General features: G+C 36.7%; 1 protein-coding gene across 1 annotated transcript in view; it reads left to right on the top strand.

Moving 5' to 3' along the window:
• Nucleotides 1-26,927, top strand: part of RYR2 (ryanodine receptor 2) — a 595,071-nt gene that overhangs the window by 91,461 nt on the left and 476,683 nt on the right. Inside the window, exons 4-6 of the mRNA XM_043477303.1 lie at nucleotides 5,236-5,256; nucleotides 12,748-12,762; nucleotides 24,017-24,091. Of these exons, the coding sequence (XP_043333238.1) occupies nucleotides 5,236-5,256; nucleotides 12,748-12,762; nucleotides 24,017-24,091 (111 nt within the window). The remainder of the gene's footprint in view (nucleotides 1-5,235; nucleotides 5,257-12,747; nucleotides 12,763-24,016; nucleotides 24,092-26,927) is intronic.

Here is a 26,927-nt window from a genome sequence, read left to right as displayed (position 1 = left end):
TGCTCCCCAAATCAATACCAGACAGATTGTAGGTCTCAGGTAAGAGTTAAGATAATAAATTGTCTCAAAAATAATGTAGAAGGGTCTTTTCAGGACAAAAAGCACCAGCAATGAAGGAAAAGATTGAGAAATTATGCCCAAACTAAGAATGTCTGTCCTCCGAGTTACCATTAAAAAATGGAAAAGACAGGACACAGACTGGGAGAGGATATTTGCAAAGTATGAACAGTTCTGACAAATCAGTAAGAACAAAAACAGATCAACTAATAGCAAAAAAAATGGGTAAAAGACTTGAACAAATGTTTCACAATGGAGATATTCCAAATTTCCAAAGCATATGAAAAAGTGCTTCATCAAATGTCAAAGAAATGCAGCTGAAAACTGTGATGAGGTATTACATTCCCCAGAAGAGCTAAAATGGAGAAGACTAGTAATACCAAGTATTGGCAAGATGGTGGGCAAGTGAAACTAATATACTTCTGATGAGAATTAAATGCATGCCACCATTTTGGAAATCTCTTTGGCTGTATCCACTATAGCTAAACATTTATAAATCCATGATCAAGAAATTCCACTCTAGGTATATACCTGTGGATATATATATATTCCTATATTCAGTGAAAGATAAGTACAAGAATGTTCACCACAAATTTTTTTGTAATAGCCCCAAGCAGGAAACAACCCAAATGTTCAACTGTTCAGTGAGTGAAAGTCAGTCAGTCATGTCCGACTCTTTGTGACCCCATGAACTATACCAGTGTATGGGATTCTCCAGGCCAGAATACTGGAGTGGGTAGCCATTCCCTTCTCCAGGGGATCTTCCCAACCCAGGGATCAAACCCAGGTCTCCTGCATTGTAGGGGGTTTCTTTTTTTTCTTTCCTTCTTTCTTTCTTTCTTTTTTTTTACCATTTATTTTTATTAGTTGGAGGCTAATTACTTTACAATATTGTAGTGGTTTTTGCCATACATTGACATGAATCAGCCATGGATTTACATGTGTTCCCCATCCCGATCCCCACTCCCGCCTCCCTCCCCACCCCATCCCTCTGGGTCTTCCCAGTGCACCAGGCCCGAGCACTTGTCTCATGCATCCAACCTGGGCTGGTGATCTCTTTCACCATAGATAATATACATGTTTCGATGCTGTTCTCTCAAAACATCCCACCCTCGCCTTCTCCCGCAGACTCCAAAAGTCTGTTCTGTACATCTGTGTCTCTTTTTCTGTTTTGCATATAGGGTTATCATTACCATCTTTCTAAATTCCATATATATGCGTTAGTATACTGTATTGGTCTTTATCTTTCTGCCTTACTTCACTCTGTATAGTGGGCTCCAGTTTCATCCATCTCATTAGAACTGATTCAAATGAATGCTTTTTAATGGCTGAGTAATATTCCATGGTGTGTATGTACCACAGCTTCCTTATCCATTCATCTGCTGATGGGCATCTAGGTTGCTTCCATGTCCTGGCTATTATAAACAGTGCTGCGATGAACATTGGGGTACACGTGTCTCTTTCAGATCTGGTTTCTTTAACAGCTGACCCACAAAGGAAGCCCATTCAACTGTTGAATGCGTAAATAAATTGTGACATATTCATATGGTGGAATATTATAAGCAGGGAAAATGAATTACCTACCACTACGTGCAGCACCATGATGAATCTTAGAGACCCAATGACAGCTGAAGAAGCTAGATAAAAAGGGAACACAGGCTGTATTTCCAAATTAGAAAAATAATCAATGGTGACAGAATAGTGGTTACCTTGGGAGAGGATGTGAAGGCAGCCTCTAGTTGTAGGTTCTGTCCTATTATTAGATCTGGGTGATGATTACACGGGTTTGTTTATTTACTTGAAGTTTTATGAAGTTATATATTTTATGAAGTAAAGTTTTATGAAGTTATATATTCAGGATTTATATATTTTTCTGAATTTGTTATATTTATTAAAAACGTGGGCCCTCCAAACTGTAATTTTACTTTAAAAAATTGAAATGACTTTATTGTCTTTTGAATCCTTGAACACTCTGTGCAAATTTCTCATATTCTTCTTCTCAATCTTAATAATAAACATGTGCAGTGGAGAATTATTTATGGGGTAGTTTTTTGTTTTTCACGTTTGTCTATTTTTAAAAAGGGTAATGGATTGCAGGCATGTATTAAATATTTCAAATTCTTTTCCTTATGTTATGCCTTGATATTAAAAATGTTATATTCATGATGGATGTTTTATTGTTGTGTTGTAATTATAGGTGAACTTTATCTAGGTGAAAAAGCAGACCTGCTGTTTGAATAACTGAAACTAAGTAAAATATTTGATATCATAAGAATCTCTAGGTTCATTTTACATTCTCTTATCTTGATGTTAACACATTGTATTAGGTGACATTTAACCATAAGAAATACCTGGTGAAAAATTTAAAATTAAATAGACTAAAAATATGAAGCAAAAGAGAAGCAAAAAGATGATGTATCTTGGTATTGGCATACAAAGAATTGCTTAGGAGAATGCGACTTTGAAGTTAAAAACCCAATTTCAAGATAAAGTCCAATAGTTTTTTTCCAACAACTTTGTTGTTGCTGAGGAAAACTTGTAACACATTTGCATGTCATTTGTTTCCTCATATATAAAATGCAGGCAGTAAGATTACATGTAAAGTGTTTAGCTCAAAGCCTGGTACATAGTAATTTCTAACTATATGACCTATAACTGTAATAATAATAACATTTTTTACCTTAAACAGTAAAGTAAGTTGAGCAGCTTGGAAGAAACAACCAAATTTGTTTTTGTAGATTTTTGAGAAGTTCATATTTATGTACCCTAATTTATAATTTATATGTTAACTTTGAAAAGTTCATGTTTATGTACCCTAATTTATAATTTATATGTTAATTAGGCATATAAATTATTGGAACATGCTAATTGTACATATTGACTAAAATATGAATACAAAAATGGAGATGTCATGTGGGTGTTTCAGCTTTTGTATGATGCTATAATAAAATTTAGACTTAACTACTTTTGTATTATATTCTTAACTTATGTCCTCTTTGCTAAATCAAGCTGTTCCTTAAATGACTGTTTTATTTTTTTTAATGGAAATTTTGTTTTTATTTGAAAATAAGATTCCTCATTTTCGGTCTTAAAATATGTAAGGCAGCTTTCTACAGATGGTGAAATATTTATTTTCCCTAAATTAATAGAGTTGATATATTTTTAAAAAATCCCACATACTTGGGTAAAATATTATTGGGATATTCATTTATCTTATATGCTTTATGGATTTAGTAATTGTTTAAACTATAAAATTGGTCCAATTCATTGTGCACTTTATATTTTCCTTCCTTGATGAGCTACATATGAATCATTGTATTTTTCATTGTTAATAGGCATTTAATTAAATAGTTCTTGTTAACTTTCATAAGTGTCATGAAATCTCTCTGCATCACTTATGCATAGTTATAACTTTTGCACTTTATCAGTCTTTTAACTCTGTGGACCATTTGTTTTGTCTTTTATGTTTAGCTGAAATTTCACCCCCAGCACATGCTGTTGCTATGCCTTTCTTTGGCTATTTGTATACTGAGTCTGTTATATTATTGCTAACTAGTTCCTGCTTCTTAAGAGACATTTCTGTTTTATAATATAGATCTTTAAAGACCATTTATTACTAATAACTAGTAACTATGACTCTTGATTACAGGTTCTCTTTCTTCTAGAAAAATCCCACAGCACTTTATCTTTGTGGTGATGCAAACGTGTGTGTTTGCTAAAACTGAGATGTGAAAATAATGATGGGATAACACAATGTCTTTGTTAATCATTGAAAAATATGACATATCCTATTTTCCTGGTAAACATGAAAGGGAAATCATTTCATGTTTCCTTATTTTTCATGAAAGGAATAAATATAAGAATTTGTTCTTTTAAAGATAGAAAAGTGTGTGATAATTACATTATACTTGCCATGATTAGATTGCTTTCCTGTGACTCAGGATCTAAAGAAATATATTCATCATTCTAATAGGTTTCATGCTTAAAATAAGGACTTGAACTTTAGATAACAGCTAAATATCTTGAAAGTGTATAGTGAAAACCAGGACTTTCCATTCAGTAAAGTGTTCTTTCTAGGCTGGGAGTAGGCTTAGAAGAGATTTTTCTGAAGATGAAGTAAATTATTGAAGAAGCCAAAATGCTCTGTTACAAGTAATATGTTGAATCTATTGAATTTCACTGGGCCTTCAAAACAATCCTACCTGTATACTTAGGTTGATATTTTTATATCACTTTATAACATTAAAAAATATTTAGTGTGTATGTAAATATTATGCACATTTCCTTCTTGAAGCTTGTTTACTAAGGAATGGAGGTTCTTAGTTATGGCAAATATTCCTGCTTAAGTAGTGTGAGCTTTTGACTCAAGTAATGAATTTTCTAAGGAAAAAAATTACAAATAAACTTAAATGAATGAGGAATTTGAAGCGCACCTCAAGTTTCACTGAGGTATTTCATATGTGCTAAAGAAGGGAGGTTGGTTATAGAAACTTAACCTTTAAGGTGAGAGTGTTGAGATTTTTAAATTCTGATGGATTGAGCAGGAGAAGGCAGTTTTTGTTAATATATGGCTTTGTGATTTGTTCTGTTTTGCACTTTGGATATAATTATATTCACTTATTTTTTAAAGAGTCACATAACGGTTATGAGACTAACAAATTCATTAATAAATATGTTTTAAATAATATTTTGATGCAGTTTCAGAATTTTTTGGCAGCATATACCATTTGTTACATTGTGAACTTTTATATAAGAGTGGAAAGATTTGGCAAAGAGAAATTTTATTTTATCAGAGATGTATAGTTAGATGCTGTATTGCTAAATGGATCTTTTGGAGGAGAATAGTGGTTCCAGAATCCAAGGTCTGTAGGTTTGAGAACGTGATAAATGTTCACGTTTGCTTTTGAATATGTTAGATTATTTTTATTTCATGTACCTGGTACAAACTCAGCCCAGTGCCTTTTGAGGTTCTGATAACTGAATTAAATGAAACTTTTTTGCCTGTTTGAGATTAAATGCTGTAAATTAAAAGTTTGAATCCTGTTACCTGTCCTTCAGAACTGGAGACAGGTTTTGGTGCAGGGACTGCGTTTCAGTTTATTTAAGTGACACTAGCTAAAACCTTGCTAGCTGTTTATTTGTTTGCTTATTATTTATCTCGGCTTTTTCTTTCCACAGAAGGTTGATGTGGAAAAATGGGTATGTGTTTTCTAAGAGATTGTGATCTAAATGGCTGCATGTTTGCTGTTGCCTCTAATCTTTTTGTTTGGCTTCCTGGTGTGGCTGGTATTATTAGTATTCAAAGTAACTGTATGTTGTAACCAACACGTATTTTACCAGTCTTTAGTTGGAACTTTCTAAATTTCTAGTTTTGTTCCTTTGAAAATGGGATCTGTTCAAATATTCTCTATTACTAGAACATTCATTTCAGTTCAGTCACTCAGTTGTGTTTGACTCTTTGTGACCCCATGGACTGCAGCACCCCTGGCTTCCCTGTCCATCACCAACTACCTGAGCTTGATCAAACTCATGTCCATCGAGTTGGTGATGCCATCCAACCATTTCCTCCTCTGTCAGCCACTTCTCCTCCTGCTTTCAATCTTTCCGAGCACCCGGGTTTTTTCCAGTGAGTCAGTTCTTCGCATCAAGTGGCTAAAGTATTGTAGTTTTAGCTTCAGCATCGGTCCTTCCAGTGAATATTCAGGACTGATATTCTTTAGGATGGACTGGTTGGATCTCCTTGCAGTTCAAGGGACTCTCAAGAGTCTTCTCCAACACCACAGTTCAAAAGTATCAACTCCTCAGTGCTCAGCCCTCTTCATAGTCCAGCGCTTACAACCATACATGACTACTGGAAAAACCATAGCTTTGACTAGATGGACTTTTGTCAGCAAAGTAATGTCTCTGCTTTTTAATATGCTGTCTAGGTTGGTTAGAGCTTTTCTTCTAAGGAGCAAGTGTCTTTCAATTTCATGGTTGGTGTCACCATCTGCAGTGATTTTGGAGCCCAAGAAAATAAAGTCAGCCAATGTTTCTCCATCTATTTGCCATGAAGTGATGGGACCAGATGCCATGATCTTACTTTTCTGAATGTTGAGTTTTAAGCGAACTTTTTCAATCTTCTCTTTCACTTTCAAGAGGCTCTTTAGCTCTTTGCTTTCTGCCATAAGGGTGGTGTCATCTGCATATCTGAGGTTAATTTCTCCTGGCAATCTTGATTCCAGCTTGTGCTTCATCCAGCCTGGCATTTCACATGATGTACTCTGCACATAAGTTAAATAAGCAGGGTGACAATATACAGCCTTGATGTACTCCTTTCCCTATTTGGAACCAGTTTGTTGTTCCATGTCCAGTTCTAACTGTTGCTTTTTGACCTGCGTACATATTTCTCAGGAGGCAGGTCAGGTGGTCTGGTATTCCCATCTCTTGAAGAATTTTCCACAGTTTATTGTGATCCACACAGTCAAAGGCTTTGGCGTAGTCAATAAAGCAGAAGTAGATGTTTTTCTGGAACTCTCTTGATTTTATGATGATCCAACAGACGTTGGCAATTTGATCTCAGGTTCCTCTGCCTTGTGTAAATCCAACCTGAACATCTGGGAGTTCATGGTTCACATACTGTTGAAGCCTGGCTTGGAGAATTTTGAGCATTACTTTGCTAGTGTGAACATTATCATCTCTATCATTGGCTTTGTTATTATGATCATCGAAAGGAAGACTTCCTGGTCAATGGGAAGACTTGTATTAATATTGTATGTCTTTTACTGAAAAATCTTGACCGTTTAATCTTAAGTTCTGATTGTTAAGTCTTATATTTTTCCATGTGCTATAGAAAAAGGCTTTTTCCATATTCATACAATCTTGAAAAGTGAGGGTGAATGATAAAATATCATGAGGAAAGTTAATAGTTGCTAGGAATCTGGAGGATAAGTTTGGGGACCAACAGAATGACAATGTGTAATGTGACCAAATTATGTTATTACTGTTGGTTTCAGTTTCTTCAACTATTGAAAAAGAGAGGGAAAGAAGCGGGGTAGGCAGACAGGGAAAGAGCCTTCTAATTCTCAACTCCTTGTAATTCTGAGTGGAAAATAGAATCTCCTTTTACACCACTGACATTCCGGATCCACTTTTTTCCCCAAATGAGCAAAACAGTGAGGCCCTTCATTGTTGTATTTTGTTGTTCGCTCTGTGACTTAATATGATGAATCAGCTAAGATTGGATTAACTGATGGCTTTATTTTAGTTTCGTTGTTTTTCTTGATTCTGCGATGCTTTTCTCCTGAGGCAACATTCTGAGACATTTGCTGTCTTTTCAGTAGCCTTTCAGTTGTTTCCCAGACAGTCATATGTCCACCTGTTTTGTGGGGGTGTGTGTGTGTGATTCTTTGCTCTTTTTTCATCTCTTTCAGCCCTTAATTTAAGAGAAGTTTTGTTTATTAAATTTACCATTTCCCTGATGATGACACCCTTGTGTAGATTTTGGAGAACTACTAATTTGATATTATAACCCTGGAAATAATTATAATTCTTCATTTATTTCTTCATAACTAGCCTTTTACTAATTTTGTTCAGTCCTCTCCTTTTGAAATGTCTTCTCTTCTTTGCTTATAGTTAAAATTCTGATCCAAATTCTTATCTTGGAAATAGAAGCCTGTTTCTTTCTAAGAACATGTGTTTCACCTTTTTGTGGTCCTTCCCCAAGATCAGCCATCCTAAGATAAGTCCCTCTCTCATCTTTTTATCCCTTCACTTACATTGCAGTGTTTCTGTGCTGTATCCAAACCAGTATTTCTTAAACCAACCATTCAAGCAACTTTAATTCCTTTGGAAATAGAATGTGTAAATGAATAAAACCCCCTTTTACTATCGTCTAGAAGTATTCCCATTTTTCCTCTGTGCATTTGGTTGCTTTCTTGATCCTGCCTTGCTGTGTAGTTTTTTTCTCTCTCATTTTCATGATAATTTCTCATCTCAAAATTTACTCTTGGTATGTTTATTTGCAAACCTTTACCTTAGTGATTGCTTTCTAGTTATGAGAAAGTATTGGAAATAACACTGAGCTGACAGTCATGCCGCTTAGTTTTGCAAGTGAGTCAATGTATAACTTATGTGTAGGTCTCAGTAAATTTTAGATTTGAGTTATTTCTTTCATTGAAAACCCACAGAGGTCAAATCTTATGCACTTGCTCTAGGAATTTTGAAAGTCTGCAGTCACAGGTAGAATTTGTTCCCTTTTTCTGTCACTTGAAGGATAACAGAAAACAGTTCAACCCTCTGCCTACCAGCCTGCCCTCGGGGTTCCTTCTGCTGTCTGCTTGGGTTAAATTAAGAAGGGGTCCAGGACCTTTCTCATTGATACTCCACAGCCATTTCAAGTCAATTCTTCAGCACTCAGCTTTCTTTATAGTCCAACTCTCACATCCATACATGACTACTGGAAAACCATAGCTTTGACTAGACAGACCTTTGTCAGCAAAGTAATGTCTCTGCTTTTTAATATGATGTCTAGGTTTATCATAGCTTTTCTTCCAAGGAGCCAGTGCCTTTCAAATTCATGGCTGCAGTCACCATCTGCAGTGATTTTGGAGCCCCAGAAAAGAAAGTCTTTCAATGTTTCCATTGTTTCCCCATCTGTTTGCCATGAAGTGATGGGACTGGATGCCATGATCTTCGTTTTTTGAATGTTGAGTTTTAAGCCAACTTTTTCACCCTCCTCTTTCATCTTCATCAAGAGGCTCTTTAATTCCTCTTCACATTCTGCCATAAGGGTGGAATCATCTACATGTCTGAGGTTATTGATATTTCTCCTGGAAATCTTGATTCCAGCTTGTGCTTCATCCCACTTGACATTTCAAATGATGTACTCTGCATGTAAGTTAAATAAGCAGGGTGACAATATACAGCCTTGACATACTGCTTTCCCTATTTGGAACCAGTTTCATGTCCAGTTCTAACTTTTGCTACTTGACCTGCATACAGATTTCTCAAGAGGCAGGTCAGGTGGTCTGGTATTCCCATCTCTTGAAGAATTTCCCACAGTTAGTTGTGATCCACACAGTTGAAGGCTTTGGTGTAGTCAGTAAAGCAGAAATATTTGTTTTTCTGGAACTCCTGCTTTTTTGATGAGCCAACGGATGTTGGCAATTTGATCTCTGTTTCTTCTGCCTTATCTGAATCCAGCCTGAACATCTGGAAGTTCATAGTTCATGTACTGTTGAAGTCTGCCTTGGAGAATTTTGAGCATTAATTTGCTAGCGTGTGACATGAGTGCAATTACGTGACAGTCTGAACTTTCCTTGGCATTGACTTTCTTTGAGATTGAAATGAAAACTGACCTTTTCTATTCCTGTGGCCACTGCTGAGTTTTTCAACTTTGCTAGCATATTGAGTGCAACACTTTCACAGCATCATCTTTAAGAATTTGAAATAGCTCAACACAATTCCATCATCTGGATTAGCTTTGTTTGTAGTGATGCTTTCTAAGGCCCACTTGACCTTGCATTCCAGGATGTCTGGTTCTAGGTGAATGATCACGCCATTGTGGTTATCTGGGTCATGAAGATCTTTTTTGTACAGTTCTTCTGTGTATTCTTGCCACCTCTTCTTAATGTCTTCTGCTTCTGTTAGGTGCATACCATTTCAGTCCTTTATTGAGCCCATCTTTGCATGAAATGTTCCCTTGGTATCTCTAATTTTCTCGAAGAGATCTCTAGTCTTTCCCATTCCATTGATTTCCTTATTTCTTTGCATTGATCACTGAGAAAGGCTTTCTTACCTCTCCTTGCTATTCTTTGGAACTCTGCATTCACATGGATATATCTTTCCTTTTCTCCTTTGCCTTTCACTTTTCTTCTTTTCTCAGCTATTTGTAAGCCCTCCTTAGACAACCATTTTGCCTTTTTGCTTTTCTCTTTCTTGGGGATGGTCTTGATCATTGCTTCCTCTACAATGTCATGAACCTCCATCCTTCAGGCACTACTTTATCAGATCTAATGCCTTGAATCTGTTTTAAACTTCCACTTTATATTCCTATGTTAATTTTGTTGCTAATCCCTTATCTGTGTAACTTTTAAGAGGACATCTCAGTAAAGGTTCTTTTAAAACTTCTAAGAAAAGTCCGTTTGTACAGGTATTAATTTTTGTAATCAGTTGTCATCTCACAAAACTAAAATAAGAGTTAAAAATAATCCAGTATTGAGGTGAAAGGCATAATTATGGTAGAAAAGCTTTGTACATCACTGTTTCTTTCTTTGTACCAATAACAGATTGAATATAATTATGCATTCTCTTGAAGTCTGATATTTGATTGCAATTTTTAGAATAAAGTATTGTTTGATTTGTTTTTCTAGTCATAATCATTTTATATGCTAAGAAAATCCCTTAGGGCTTTTATATCTACTAGATCAAGTAACATAAGCTTATAGATCAAAGGCTCCTGCTTGTTTTTATCATCCATTAGACTCCCAGTGCCATATTTGTTTGAGTTAAAATGTAAGAATTGCTATGTCTCTTCCTGGTTTTCATGTTAATGTAGCACAATGGGAAGAGGGGATATGTCCCCATTTTTTGCTCACATTTGACACTTCATCTGACTTGTCCATTCTGGAGTAATTAAACTAAACCTGAGACAATGAATTGCTGCCACTTGCAATTTTGCCCTAAAGAACTAAAATTCCCCTCTTTGTGTTTCTGTGTGAATTGATTTTCATCCTCAAATTTCTCCTAAGACGGAAAGCACCATGCCTGGCCTCTGTCTTTATAGTTGTCCATCTCCATATGTTGTCTAATGATATTTTATCTCTTAAATAATTTCCTTATTACACTTATTGCATGCATGAAAATGATAATTCTTTTCACCTAAATCAAAGCTATTTGTTTCAATATTATCATTCATGAGTTTCCTTTTTTTTTCTCCTATCATTATCAATTTGTAAGGAATTTTTATTCTTTTTCTGTTGCTTTTTATCATACTTATGCCATTGAAATTGAGATTAAAATAATATATTTTTCCTTTATATTTTAATATGTTTTACTTTATTTCTTGCCCTGAATAATCCCTTTTGGATATCTCATAAAGAAATAAGCCAAATGAACCAATAGACGATTTGTACAAAAAATTATGTCAGTAATGCCAGAAATAACCTTTCGTGTTCTTATCTTTTGAAAATAATGTGTCTCTGTTACATCTGTTCTTCTTTCTCTTTGTATGATGGCTATTTTAGCTTTTGCTTATTTACAGGGCTCATTTTTATTTTATCATTTATACAGATTACTCTCTTGTCTGGCTTGCTCATGCTGCATTCACATACAACTAGAAATTATGACGAGCAGACTTCAAAAACTGAATTGACCACTTTTTTCTATTTGCTACAGTTCTGAAGTAGTTCAACCTAAATAACTGACAAAATCAAGCTGAGACCATTTCTGAAAGAAATATCTCCAAAACTTAGATAAATTAGAAAACCAAAAATCTCATCAGAAAGTATCTATTACAAACCATGTTCTGTAACATGATTTTGAAGTTTTTCTTTGAATTAGGACTTACAATGATTTTTTGTAATTCCTCAGTGATATCTATATCACTGGTGATCATTTGTAGGCTTGTGATTAGTCAGTTTCAACATGGAAAATAAGTTCCAGGGTATTATTTACTGTGGATATTAACTACACAGTGTAACTACACAGACTGTGTTTTCTGAGATGAGAATGAAATGGTTCTTTACAATTTTTCCTTAAAATTATAATACTGAAAATGAAAGAATCACCCATGATAGAATTGCCTTTTAGTTGTATACATATTACTATGTCTGTATGTTTCAGAGAAGCAAGTGTGGTATTTAACACCTGTGTTAGAAAACTTCCCCTTGTTTTCTTTTAAACTAATGTGGGTATGTGTGTGTGTTCCTCTGTAGGACTTACATGCTCCTGGCAACTAGATTTTGCCCTAAGTTGTCAAATATAATATTTTTCCTTCTTCACTCTTTCCATCTGTGTACCTCTCCCAGGAATAAGAAGTCAAAGAAACTTTATGAGTCTAAAGAAAAAGAAAGGAATATATGTACAGGTTATATTTTGTAGAAGAAAAAGAGCTGTTATAAATCATTAGAGGTGGCTGAGTCAAGAGAAAAAGAAAAGTTTTGTGACTTTTTTCTTTGAAATTCATATATAGCAATATGTAGTGCCTAAGGAATTGCTTTTGGTCATTTTTTGCATGAAATTTGGGCAGCCCATCACAGCATATTAATTGATTGTCTACTGTACCTGTTTCTAATCCACTATTTTACTCAAGTTAGGTGGGTTGCTGTTTATATTACTGCGATTTTATATAATAGATAAGATGAAAAAAAAATCTAGACCATTTTCAGAGTATAATTTTAAGAGTATACCTTTTTTGAGATGCTTAGAAATGTTGTAAATTGAATCACGCATTAATGTCAAACAGCATGTTTTCACAGAAAAAGAATGAACTAATCTAAAAACATATTAAAAGAGAGTTTTGCTTGCTACAGCTTTTCTCTAGCATGTAATTGACATTGAGTTTTGTTGTGACAACACAGTGAATATTTTTTGTTTATTATTCATGTTACTCCACTTACAACAAGGTAGTCTTTATAAATAGGAGGTTTTAAAATGTCTTTGAAATAATGTGTGTTTAATATTTTCTCTTTTTTCCTTATGCCCCTCCAGAAATTCATGATGAAGGTAAGACATTGGATCATCTACTGTATGTGTATTACTCTGTATGTTTTATGTTTGGTTAGTCACATTTGTTTAATTTTTAAATTTGTGGCTTTTTTTCTTCACTTTTTCAAGTTTAAAAAAATTAAACCAAACTTTAGAACTTTAAAATCTAAGTAAGTACATCCCATGTTTAGATTTGTCAAAAATGACATTTTATAACTTTGGGTCACATTGTGACATATTAGGTCTTACTTAGCCAATGTCAGGAATTTCTTCCATTGAAGCAGTTATTTTTTCTACAGTTCTCCATTTAGAATTTTTACTGTGGGGGCTGTAAAGAGTGTTACATGTTTATGCACTCTTGCATGAATGTAATAGGAAATTCATACACTGGAAAATTAGAAGAGACATCAAGAAACTCCTCTTAGTGAATTACTGACTCCAGGAGAAGTGAAAATAATTCACCCTCTTATTTGTTTATTTATGGCTGTGCTGGGTCCTTGTGGCTCCCCGAACTTCCTCTCGTTGCTGTGCGTGGGCTTCTCATCGCCATGGCTTCTCCTGTTGTAGGGCCCAGGCCCTAGGGCACACGGGTTTCAGGAGTTGTGGCATGTGGGCTCAGCTGCTGAGACCGCTGGGCTCCGGAGCACAGGCGCGGTCATTGTGGTGCATGGGTTAAGTTGCTCCGTGGCATGTGGGATCTTCCCAGATCAAGGATGGACCTGGTATCTCTCGGACTGGCAGGCAGATTCTTTACCACTGAGCCCCCAGGAGCCCCTCAACTTCTTTCTATTCCTCTATCAAATTATAAAAATGAAAATATTTTAAAAAGAGACAAACTGAAATTGCAGAGTAAAATCCATGGTCATGTCATTAAAGGACACATGTAGGGGAAAATGTGGAACAGCAGAATGTTGTTGTTTGAGACAAAAAGTAGAAATGTTTTCATTTTTATGTACCTACCACATTTCCCGTATAACTTTAACAAAGTTTATTTTTTATCCTAAAAGCTGAGGAACAGTGTATAGAGAAGTTGTGTTCAGGTAATGAAGGCTTCATGTATTTTGAGATGTTAAAAGAATATCACTTCAAAAGACAGAAACTCTGAAAAGTATGAAATTAAAATTCTGAAAGTAGATTTAAATGGCTGCTAGAAAAAAAGGAAGCAAAGTATCCATGTCTGTCTGTGGAGTTACATTCTTATTTAACAAAACTCTGAAAAGGGGCATTGTACTGACACATGGATCTATTCATTAGCCTTAAGAATTTAACAGTTTCGGTAGAATGACAGAACAGAGTATTTATTTGAAGTCCCAGGCAACAAGGACCCAAAACATTTTCCAGAATTTCAAAATATTCCATCTATTATTTTTCAGTAAAATATATTATTACCTTGCAAAGAGAAGACATGAACTGCTCAATGAAACATATCACGAAATGAAGGATTTGGTTGGACAATGTTATCAATAGTGGGAAACATGAATGTGTTCTCTCTTTGCAAATATTAACAAATAATAAACTTGCTCACTAAATCTGCATTTATTGTACTCATTTTGTTAATACCATCTCACCCCTATCCAAATCTCTTGTCAGTTTCATATCTGTGCTTCCTTGGAGGATGGTGAATGGGATAGTTCCCTGAAGCATGTACCTCAAGTTCTTTCATGAGCAGATTCATACAAAAATCAATGGCAATAGAAAAATGATGTCCATTTAGTTTAAACCAGGTGGCATACCTAAAATAATTTAGTTAGGCTGTGATTTATTTTAATTGCAAGGTCAGAAACCCAGTGACTTATTTTTATACCTGCTTTGAATCACCTAGAAAGGTTAGAATTTAACCGAGTGAAGGCATATGCGTTAAACTATAGTAATTTAAGCCACTTACAAGGAAAAGGATGCTAAATTTTATTCAACTTTCACTTTTCAATCATGACTTGGCTTTGGGTTTCAGACCTGGACACACTGTTAATAACTTCCTAGAACCAGCCAGATGCTTCCTTGTCACAGGAGCTATTTCTGCTGGTTGGCACTGAACAGTGATTAGTTAGTACTGTCCTGGTCCTGGTTCCTCTGCCTTTTCTAAATCCAGCTTGAACATCTGGAAGTTCAAGGATCATGTACTGTTGAAGCCTGGCTTGGAGAATTTTGAGCATTACTTTGCTAGCATGTGAGATGAGTGCAATGTGCAGTAGTTTGAGCCTTCTTCAGCATTGCCTTTGGGATTGGAATGAAACTGACCTTTTCCAGTCCTGTGGCCACTGCTGAGTTTTCCAAATTTGCTGATAGGTTGAGTGCATCACTTTTATAACATCATCTTTTAGGATTTGAAATAGCGCAGCTTGAATTCCTTCACCTCCACTAGTTTTGTTCACAGTGATGCTTCTTAAGGCCCACTTTGCACTCCAGGGTGTCTGGCTCTAGGTGAGTGATCACACTATCGTGGTTATCTGGGTCATGAAGATCTTTTTTGTACAGTTCTTCTGTGTATTCTTGCCACCTCTTCTTAATATCTTCTGTTTCTGTTAGGTCCATACCATTTCTGTCCTTTATTGTGCCCATCTTTTCATGACTGTTCCCTTGGTATCTCTAATTTTCCTGAAGCGATCTCTAGTCTTTCCCATTCTGTTGTTTTTCTCTATTTCTTTGCAATTGATCACTGAGAAAGGCTTTCTTACCTCTCCTTGCTGTTCTTTGGAACTCTGCATTCACATGGGTATATCTTTCCTTTTCTCCTTTACCTTCACTTCTCTTCTTTGCATAGGTGTTTGTAAGTCCTCCTCAGACAAGCATTTTGCCTTTTTGCATTTCTTTTTCATGGGGATGGTCTTGATCACTGCCTCCTGTACAATGTCACAAACCTCTGTCCATAGTCCTTCAAACACTCTGTCCATCAGATCTAATCCCTTGAATTTATATGTCACTTCCACTGTATATTCATAAGGGATTTGATTTAGGTCATACCTGAATGGTCTAGTGATTTTCCCAGCTTTCTTCAGTTTAAGTCTGAATTTGGCAATAAGGATTTCGTGATCTGAGCGACAGTCAGTTCCTGGTCTTGTTTTTGCTGACTGTATAGAGCTTCTCCATCTTTGGCTGCAAAGGAACCAGAGATCAAATTGCCAACATCTGTTGGATCATCATAAAATCATCATAAAATGAAGAGAGTTCCAGAAAAACATCTACTTCTGCTTTATTGACTATGCCAAAGCCTTTGACTGTGTGGATCACAATAAACTGTGGAATGTGCTTCAAGAGATGGGAATACCAGACCACCTGACCTGCCTCCTGAGAAATCTGTATGCAGGTCAAGAAGCAACAGTTAAAACCGGACATGGAACAACAGACTGGTTCCAAATAGGAAAAGGAGTGCGTCAAGGCTGTATATTGTCACCCTGCCTATTTAACTTATATGCAGAGTACATCATGAGAAGTGCTGGATTGGATGAAGCTCAAAGTGAAATCAAGATTGCCGGGAGAAATATCAATATCAATAATCTCAAATATGCAGATGACACCACCCTATGGCAGAAAGAGAAGAATTAAAGAGCCTTTAACATGAAAGAACATGAAAGAGGAGATTGAAAAAGTTGGCTTAAAACTCAACATTTAGAAAACTAAGATCATGGCATCCGGTCTCATTACTTCATGGCAAATAGATGGGGAAACAATGGAAACAGTGACAGACTTTCTTTTTTGGGGGACTCCGAAATCACTGCAGATGGTGACTGCAGCCATGAAATTAAAAGACCCTTGCTCCTTGGAAGGAAAGTTATGACCAACCTAGATAGCATATGAAAAAGCACAGACATTACTTTGCCAACAGGTGTTCGTCTAGTCAAAACTATGGTTTTTCCAATAGTCATGTATGGATGTGAGAGTAGGACTATAAAGAAAGATGAGTGCCGAAGTATTGATGGTTTGAACTGTGGTGTTGGAGAAGACTCTTGAGAGTCCCTTGGACAGGAAAGGGATCCAACCAGTCTATCCTAAAGGAAATCAGTCCTGAATATTCATTGGAAGGACTGATGCTGCAGCTGAAACTCCAATACTTTGATCACCTGATGTGAAGAGCTGACTCATTTGAAATGACCCTGATGCTGGGAAGGATTGAAGGAGGGAGGAGAAGGGGATGACAGAGGATGAGATGGTTGGATGGCATCACTGACTCGATGGACATGAGTTTGTGTAAACTCTGGGAGTTGGTGACAGGGTAGCCTGGTGTGCTGCGGTCCATGGGGTCGCACAGAGTTGGACACAACTGAACCACTGAACTGAACTGGATTGTCCTGATTCTGGTGTCTTCCCTCTGGAGACTTTTCTTTATGACACCATCACAAGCTGGCCATCTGATGCCAAGTGGCTGTCTGGCTTTGTCAGGCATATTGATTTTGCACTGAAGCCAGATTTCTCATTAATTATTGTAATCATCCTGTGAATCTGTTATTCATTACTGAAGATGGCAGGCATGTTTGCATAGTTTCTGCTGCTGGAGATCTGCAGGTGGACCAGATGCCAAGCTCAGCAATTCTGTGCTGCTCCTGTCCAGTTAGTACTGTTCACGTTTGCGTGAAACTTATTTTCAAGTGATGTATAGGCTTTGCATAGAGATACTTGTTTTTCTCCCTAAACCACTCTTTGCCCAACTATTATTATTTGTGTTTGAAGCCAAAACTTAAAAGCTTCTTTGCTTAAATATCTGAGTGCTATGAAAGCACTGTAAGGCAGATTTCTTTTTGTTGTTTCTATTGTTTTAAACCTTGGTTGCATAGCTTAGTATTACCTAAGCAGTAAGGTCTTTTTAAGATCTCCTTGTGTTTCTTCTGAAATCATGTTTCATAACAGTCAAGAGATATAGAAAAGTTCTCCTGTAGAGTCTGATTTATTAAAAAAAAAAAAAGACCTCTTGAATAACAAAAGCCTGGAATTGCAAGAAATGACCTAAAGTGATTAGCACAGCATTTTTGTCCAGAAAATATTATTAAAATGGGAAAGTTCAAAATATATAGATGTTATATACTTAGTAAGTTAAATTATTTTAAAATAGCAATGACATTTGATTTGTTAATAAGCAACTATATGATACAAACATATTTTAAAAATATGGAGTAGACCTGCAGCTCAATTCCAGAAAAATAAATGACCCAATCAAAAAATGGGCCAAAGAACTAAAGAGACATTTCTCCAAAGAAGACATACAGATGGCTAAAAAACACATGAAAAGATGCTCAACATCACTCATTATCAGAGAAATGCAAATCAAAACCACAATGAGGTACCATTACACGCCAGTCAGGATGGCTGCTATCCAAAAGTCTACAAGCAATAAATGCTGGAGAGGGTGTGGAAAAAAGAGAACCCTCTTACACTGTTGGTGGGAATGCAAACTAGTACAGCCGCTATGGAGAACAGTGTGGAGATTCCTTAAAAAAACTGGAAATAGAACTGCCATGTGACCCAGCAATCCCACTTCTGAGCATACACACCGAGGAAACCAGATCTGAAAGAGACACATGCACCCCAATGTTCATCGCAGCACTGTTTATAATAGCCAGGACATGGAAGCAACCTAGATGCCCATCAGCAGACGAATGGATAAAGAAGCTGTGGGACATATACACCATGGAATATTACTCAGCCATTAAAAAGAATTCATTTGAATCAGTTCTAATGAGATGGATGAAACTGGAGCCCATTATACAGAGTGAAGTAAGCCAGAAAGATAAAGACCAATACAATATACTAATGCATATATATGGAATTTAGAAAGATGGTAATGATAACCCTATGCAAAAAAAAAAGAGACACAGATGTATAGAACAGACTTTTGGACTCTGCAGGAGAAGGCAAGGGTGGGATGTTTTGAGAGAACAGCATCAAAACATGTATATTATCAAGGGTGAAACAGATCACCAGCCCAGGTTGGATGCATGAGACAACTGCTTGGGCCTGGTGCACCGGGAAGACCCAGAGGGATCGGGTAGAGAGGGAGGTGGGAGGGGGGATCGGGATGGGGAATACATGTAAATCCATGGCTGATTCCTGTCAATGTATGACAGAAACCACTACAATATTGTAAAGTAATTAGCCTCCAACTAATAAAAAAATAAATGGGAAAAAAAAGAAAAAAAATCACATAGAGACCTGATCTATCCATCTAGCTCTCTACTCTTGGAGACATCCTTGCCTTCAGAGATTTCTAGAAATTCCTCTGTATAAAGCAAGGGAGGCTTCATGTAACTATATAAACATATTAAGATTTTCATTTAAGTTTGTTTAAAAAACAGAAACTATACTGTTCATGTGACTATTCTGGCCACAGTCCTAATACATTGTTAAGTCCTTAGACTTCCAATTGAAAAGAAAAATAAATATTACTTTAAAGAGAAGAAAAAAAATATGGAGTGGATAAACCTATACCTTCAGTTGGTAAAGAATCCACCTGCAATGCAGGAGACCCCAGTTCAATTCCTGGGTCAGGAAGATCCTCTAGAGAAGGGATAGGCTACCCACATCAGTATTCATGGGCTTCCTTGGTGGCTCAGATGGTAAAGAATCTGCCTTCAATGAGGGGGAGCTGGGTTTGATCCCTGGGTTGGGAAGATCCCCTGGAGGAGGGCATGGCAACCCACTCCAGTATACTTGCCTGGAGAATCCCCATGGACAGAGGATCCTGGCAGGCTGCAGTTCCATGGGGTCACAAAGACTTGAACATGACCGAATGACTAAGCACAGCACAGTTTATACATGCATATGAACATATGAAGTGCATAGCAAAGCTTTATAGAAAAAAGAGCACTCAATATTATTCTAATTAAATCTGAAGCCTTGTTCTTAATTTAGAAATACCTTGTTTTGGTCAAGAAGACAAGTCAAAAAGACTACAAGTCAAAGAAACTACCTTGACTGTGTAGTGTCGTTAAATTTCAACTGTATCTGTAGCTCTGGAACTTATATATGGTAGGAAAAGGTAAGGTCCTATCAAGTAGTACAGATCAGACAAGGTAAATAAATTTTTCTCAGCCACAATAAATCAAACATCTTACAGAAAATGAAATTAATCTCTAAACTGGTCCTCATTCTTAGGAGGAATATAATTTTGCAGTCGATTTTTCCCTTTCTCACTCAGGACATGAAGTTATTTACATTTTTTGATAAAATACTTTTTCTTATAATTTTTAATGCCTTTTAATATCAGTTTTTAAATGGTTTGGCAGTGTTTTAAGCATAATCGATAAATAAGGTTACTTTAAGAAATTTAATGCAGCAACCTGAGAAGAAAAAGAAATAAAAGGAATCCAGATCAGAAAAGAAGTAGTAAAGCTCTGTTTGCAGATGACATAATACTGTACATAGATAACCCTAAAAATAGTATCAGGAAATTAGTAGAGCTAATCAGTGAATCTAGTAAAGTTGCAGGATACAAAATCAATACACAGAAATCACTTCCTTTTCTATATACTAACAATGGAAAAATCAGAAAGAGAAATTAAGACATCAATCCCATTCACAATTGTACCACAAAGAATTAAATATCTAGGAATAAACTTACCTAAGGAGACAAAACAACCATACAGAGAAAATTATAAGACACTGATGAAAGAAATCAAAGATGACATAAACAGATGGAGAGATATTCCATGTTCCTGGGTAGGAAGAATCAATATTGTGAAAATGACTATACTACCAAATGCAATCTACAGATTCACTGTGATCCATATCAAATTACTAGAACAAAAAATTTCATAATTCATATGGAAACACAAAAGACCCTCAATAGCCAAAGCAGTCCTTTGAAAGAAGAATGGAGCTAGAGGAATCAACCTTCCTGATTTCCGATTATAGTACAAAGCTATAGTCACCAAGACAGTATGGTACTGGCATAAAAAAAGAAATATAGACCAATGGAATAAGACCAAAAGCCCAGGAATAAACCCATGCACCTATGGGTACCTTATTTTTAACAAAGGAGGCAAGAATATACAATGGGGCTAAGACAGCCTCTTCAATAAGTGGTCCTGGAAAAACCGGAAAGCTACATGTAAAAGAATGAAATTAGAACACTTCCTAACACCGTAGACAAAGATAAATTCAAAATAGATTAAAGGCCTTAATGTAAGAGCAGAAAGTATAGAGGAAAACATAGGCAGAATATTCTGTGATGTAAATCAAAGCGAGATCCTCTGTGACCCACCTCCTATAGTAATGGAAATAAAAACAAAAGTAAACAGTGAGCCCTGTTTAAACTTAAAAACTTTTGCACAGTAAAGGAAACTGTAAGCAAGGTGAAAAGACAACCCTCAGAATGGGAGAAAATAATAGCAAAGGAAACAACTGATAAAGGATTAATTTCCAAAATATACAAGCAGCTCGTACACAGTCAATAGCAGGAAAGCAAACAACCCAGTCAAAAAGTGGGAAAAACACCTGAACAGACATTTCTTCAAAGAAGACATTCAGATGGCTAACAAACGCATGAAAAGATGCTCAACATCGCTCATTATTAGAGAAATGAAAATCAAAACCACAATGATATATCACCTCACACCAGTCAGAATGGCCATCATCAAAAAGTCTACAAACAATAAATGCTGGAGAGGGTGTGGAGAAAAGGGAACACTCTTGCACTCTTGATGGGAATCTAAATTGATAACAGCCACTATAGAGGATGGTATGAAGATTCCTTAGAAAACTAGGAATAAAATCAGCATATGACTCAGCAATCCCACTCCTAGGCCTATTCCCTGAGGAAACCAAAATTGAAAGAGACACGTATCCCACATTGTTCACTGCAGCACTATTTACAATAGCTAGAACATGGAAGCAACCTAGATGTCCATCAATAGATAAATACATAAAGAAGTTGTGGTACATATACAGAATGGAATTTACTCAGCCATAAAAAGGAACACATTTGAGTCAGTTCTGTTGAGGTGGATGAACCTAGAACCTATTATACAGAGTGAAGTGAGTCAGAAAGAGAAAGATAAATATCGCCTGCTAATGCACATATACAAAATCTAGAAAAATGGTACTGAAGAATTTATTTACAGGGCAACAGTGGAGAAACAGACATAGAGAATAGACTTATGGACATTGGGAGAGGGGAGGAGAGGGTGAGATGTATGGAAAGAGTAACATGGAAACTTACATTATCATATGTGAAATAGATAGCCAATGGGAATCTGCTGTATCGCTCAGGAAACTCAAACAGGGGTTCTGTATCAACCTAGAGGGGTGGGGTGGGGTGGGGAGGGAAATGGGAGAGAGGTTCAAAAGGGAGGGGATATGTGTATACCTATGGCTGATTCGTGTTGAGGTTTGACAGAAAACAACAAAATTCTGTAAAGCAATTATCCTTCAATAAAAAGTAAATTTAAAAAAAATTAATTGGAATAATAGGAAGGAGATATTTTTAGTAAAAAAAAAAGGTGTAATGATATTGAATATTAATGTGCTTTCTTCTGTACTTCTTGAAGTATGTTTAAGTCAGTATCTTCATACTTATCCTTAAAGACATCTTTTTCCTATAGAAACAAGTAAAAACTCCTTAGTATAATGTTCTCTACTTCCCATAATCTTAACCTGGTCTGTGACCCAGTCCTTCAGTCACGTCGTCTCTTCCTCTTTCTTAATACCCTGCGGTTGTTTCTTATGGCACCTATCCTCACATGCCGCCTGCACTCCACCTGGATGCGGCTCCTCATCTAGTTTCCTCAAAGTCAGCTAAGGAGGTAGGTTCATAGAGGAGGGAGCCCTTAACCTGAGTTTTAAAACAATCTATGAGGCTGAGAGTTGCTTCCCAGTGGCTCGGTGGTAAAGAATCTCCCTGTCAATGCAAGAGACAGGAGTTCCATCCCTGGGTTAGGAAGATTCCCAGAGGAGGAAATTGCAACCCACTCCAGTATTCTTGCCTGGGAAACCCCATGGACAGAAGGAGGCTGGTGAACTGCAGTCCATGGGGTTGCAGAGAGTTCGACACAACTGATCATGCATGCATATGAGGCTGAAAAGACTACAGAGGACAGGGATAATGTGTTAAGAGCAGCAAGAAAACTCATGGCAGGGAAAGCATGTCTCTTTGGAGCACAAAGGGATTTGGAGGTAAGGATAGAAAGGGCTGAGACTAAATGTCCTTGATGCTTGTGCTACTCAGTATTGTCCCCAAAACAATAGTACCTGCACCACTGGGAAATTTTTAAAATGCAATGTCTCTGTATTTATCCCAGACCTACTGAATCAGAATCTCAGGGACACGCCAAGGGTTCTGTGTTTTCACAAGCTCTCCAGCTGATTTCTAAGCATGCTAGAATTTGAGAAGCACTCTTCTATCTCATGTGGGCCTCCCTGGTGGTTCAGAAGGTAAAGAATCTGCCTGCAATGCAGGTGACCTTGGTTCGATCCCTGGGTTGGGAAGATCCCCTGAAGAAAGGAATGGCTACCCATTCCAATATTCTTGCCTGGAGAATTCCATGGACAGAGGAGCCAGGCAGGCTGCAGTCCATGGGGGTCACAAAGAGTCAGACACGAGTGAATGAGTGAACACCCACCTTCTATCTCATATAAAGGTATTTGGATGCTTTTCCTAGAAACATTTGGAAGGTATGAAAGGTTTTTAAGCCTGAAGATTCATTTGATGATCTTTGTGTTTTAATCAGACTTAGTCATTGAAGAAATGCTTATTTAGTCCTTACTGTGTACCAGGCATTTTGCAAGGTACCTGAGATACCATGGTGCCCAAAGTATCATGGTCCCTATGCAACATGGACCAGAGTGTAATGAGAAATACAGACAATAAACAACTGGGAGTCAGTAATTGCAAATCATGATATTTTTGAACTCAAGTTCATTCTTTAAGAACTAATTAAAGTGCTAGCCTGCTCCCCCCTCCCCCCGCCCCCAGCTACCCTCAGTATCTTTGTCCCGATTTAAGGATTCTTTCCATAGCACGTTGCTCATCTGTGTGCCTGCATGCTCAGCCATATCTGTCTCTTTGCAGCCCCATGGACTGTAGCCCACCAGACTCCTCTTTCCATGGAATTTTCCAGGCAAGAATACTGGAGTGGATTGCCATTTCCTCCTCCAGGGAATCTTCCTGACCCACAGATCAAACCCATTTCCCTTAAATCTGTCCTGCGTTGGGAAGAGGATTCTCTACCACATCGGCACTAGCTCTTATTTTGTTGCCGTTAAAATGTTCGTGAGAATAAGAGAGCATTTTATACACTTAGATTGACTCTTTTTTCTCTGCCGGCTCTTTCTCTGCTCTGTGCAGACTGCTCAGGGTGGCGGCCACCGAACGCTCCTCTATGGCCATGCAGTACTGCTGCGGCATTCCTACAGTGGCATGGTGAGTACACGTGTCGGCGTCGTCTCCTCTGTGGCCATGCTGATCTATATGTGCATACAGGGCGAGGAAATATTTGATGACCCTGTTCCACTGATGGCTTTAATAAGCTTCAGTTGTGTGTGTTTTTTCATATCTTTGAACACTGTTTATTTTCTCATTTATAATATGATGGTTAGCTTAGAGGACCTTTCAGGTCCTTCAGTTCTATCATTGTATGACTTCTGTCTTTGTATCTTATTTTTGAAAGACTAGTTTAGGAGGAGAGTTTCTTTTTTTCCCCATATCAGCTCCTTCTTACACCCAATTATCCATTTATCTATGGGGTTCCTCTCAGATACAATTTACTCATTATCATTTATATATGTGTGTATATATATTCTTATAGGTATAAAGTATTATAAATATATAAACATTCCCTTCTTTTGAAAGCTTTATTAAGTTATACAAACAATGCATATTCATTCTGTAAGATTTGGAAATTACAGAAGAATGAAGTCTTCATGATCACATCAATGACAGAAAATTCTTGGGGACTTTTTAAAAATTTTCAATCTTAATTTTTTTGTATAAGTGATATCTTGTTACATAACCAAATTTATATACAGCTTTTTTTTTTTTTTTTACATATTATCACAGTATGTTATTTAAATTTTTATCAGATTTAGTTTAGTGACTACATGATAGTCCAGTACTTGGAAATATAAAATAATCGTTACTTTTAAGAAGGAGATAATTCCCTAAATAAGTAGACTGTTTCTGAGCAAAAACTTAAGCATAGTCTCTATAACAATACTGCTCAAAACAGAAAAAAATCATCAGTCTTCATCATCATGAATACTGGTGTGTAAAATCTGTTTAATGGAATTGAAAAGTATAGGAAGAGAAGTATAGGAAAAGTATAGATATGATTTTAATAATGACTTAATAACATCATTGCTATTAATGGACTATATCACATTAGTACATCAGATGAGAAAAATGTAATCATCTTAACAGGTACTGAAACAGGTTTTTAATAAAAGTACCAATTCCTAATAAAAATTAATCATTGATGGTTATTTTCTCAATGACGAGGAAAATATTTATGTTAAATCAATGGCCAACCTTATAGTTAATTGTCAAACACTAAGTCCATTCTTGACGGAACAAAAACAAACCCCAAGAATATGCTACCTAACATTGTTCTGGAAATCTTGACTGACTTACTAAGATATGAAGTAAAATAAAGGAAAACACTTAAAGTGACTGGATATAAGACAAATGTATAAAAATAGCCTTTTTGCATATAGCACTCATACATTAAAACTTCATGGAAAGAATTTCACTTTCAGGAGCCATCAGAGCACATAAAATAATAAATACGAGGGTCTGTTTTTAAATAACTCCTCTCTGTATACATAGTAGATGGGAAAGAGCCTGAAGTTGGTGGGTAGATCTGGGTGGAGGCTTACTTTCCTGTATGCTCTACTGCTGTGGGTACCTTGCTGAACCTCCCTAAGCCTGTGAGTGCATCTGAAAATTTTACTCATTCAGTCAGTAAATATTATTCAACACCTCTTGTGTGCTAGATACTGTTCTGGGTGCTAGATATAGTAGTAAGAAAGACTAGTCTTTGCCATTTAAATTTTAATTAACATTTAGTTGGATAATTATAGTCTCTACCTAGCAGTTGCAGTGAACATTAGAGGAGGAGAGAAGGTACGTTAACAACTCCAGTGCACGGTACTGTAATATTGAAAAAATCATAGAAGACTTTAATAGGGATCACTCTACATTTTTTTTCTGATAAGTCAGTATTACAACATTGGTACTTTTTCTCAAATTAACATTGATATTTAATATGCCTAGATCTAAAGTCTGTAAACCTCAGAGAACACAATGTCTTGAGATTAGACTCCTCACTAGCTACGAATATATTCGAGGACTTTTGAAGCATCTTTTCTTTATCTTTGGGAGTCCATGGTTTGCAGTCAGGGAACAGATTCTCCTGATTAATTGAATTTACACCCTCATGGCACCAAATTCCACTTGACTTCTATCCCCAATCCATTTATCACTTGCCTCCTTACACTCACAGACACCCACTGAGCTGGGTGGACCTTTTTCCATTGTAGGGATTGTCTAGGTCTTGCATTACTTGTCCAGCGACTCTGGGAAGTCTGGGCTGGCTTAACCCCCGGAGCTGTTCCTGAGGCCTGTTGGCAGGGTTCCTGTTTTTTCAGGCACTGTGTTTGGTTGGGGTAGATGACAGTGGAACTTGAGCTCATTCTAGATTCATCTCTCTGTTCTCAGTCTTGTAGCCCTTACTGTAGATTTTGAGGTTAGCATGGGAGTAGGGGAGTTGGCCAGAAAAATGATCCAAAACTTTATGTCCAAGAATATACAGTTAGGAAAACTTGAGGCAGGGAGAGGAGTCAGAGATGATGATGTTGGGCAGAGTTGCATTCTTCCTAGGTAAACACACATAGGTCTACACGTGACAGAGCCTCACTGCAGTGAAGCAATATGCTACACACCACAGTCAATTCCAGATGAATTTTAAAGAGTTTAAAAATTTGAAAATAAAACTAGAAGATAAAAGTGAATAGTGTTCAAATTTCTGCTTGAAAGAAAATTTCTAACAGATCAGGTTGTTCTTTTGCTTATGATCATGAATATCACATAAAATGAGAGATGTAGAGACATATCCCCAGTTACTCATCTCGTTTTGTCTACAGGACATATTTCTGCAATATTTTTCTGAGTGGGAAAAAAAAAAACCCCACATTTCCTCTAGAACATTGCTCCCAGTGAATGCTAAGTGCTCAGAATTAGACTTGGAAAGAACTGGAAGTGT

Source organism: Cervus canadensis, chromosome 8 (assembly GCF_019320065.1).
Source record: "Cervus canadensis isolate Bull #8, Minnesota chromosome 8, ASM1932006v1, whole genome shotgun sequence".
Classification (NCBI taxonomy): Eukaryota; Metazoa; Chordata; class Mammalia; order Artiodactyla; family Cervidae; genus Cervus; species Cervus canadensis.
This window is presented reverse-complemented; position numbering and strand designations above follow the sequence as displayed.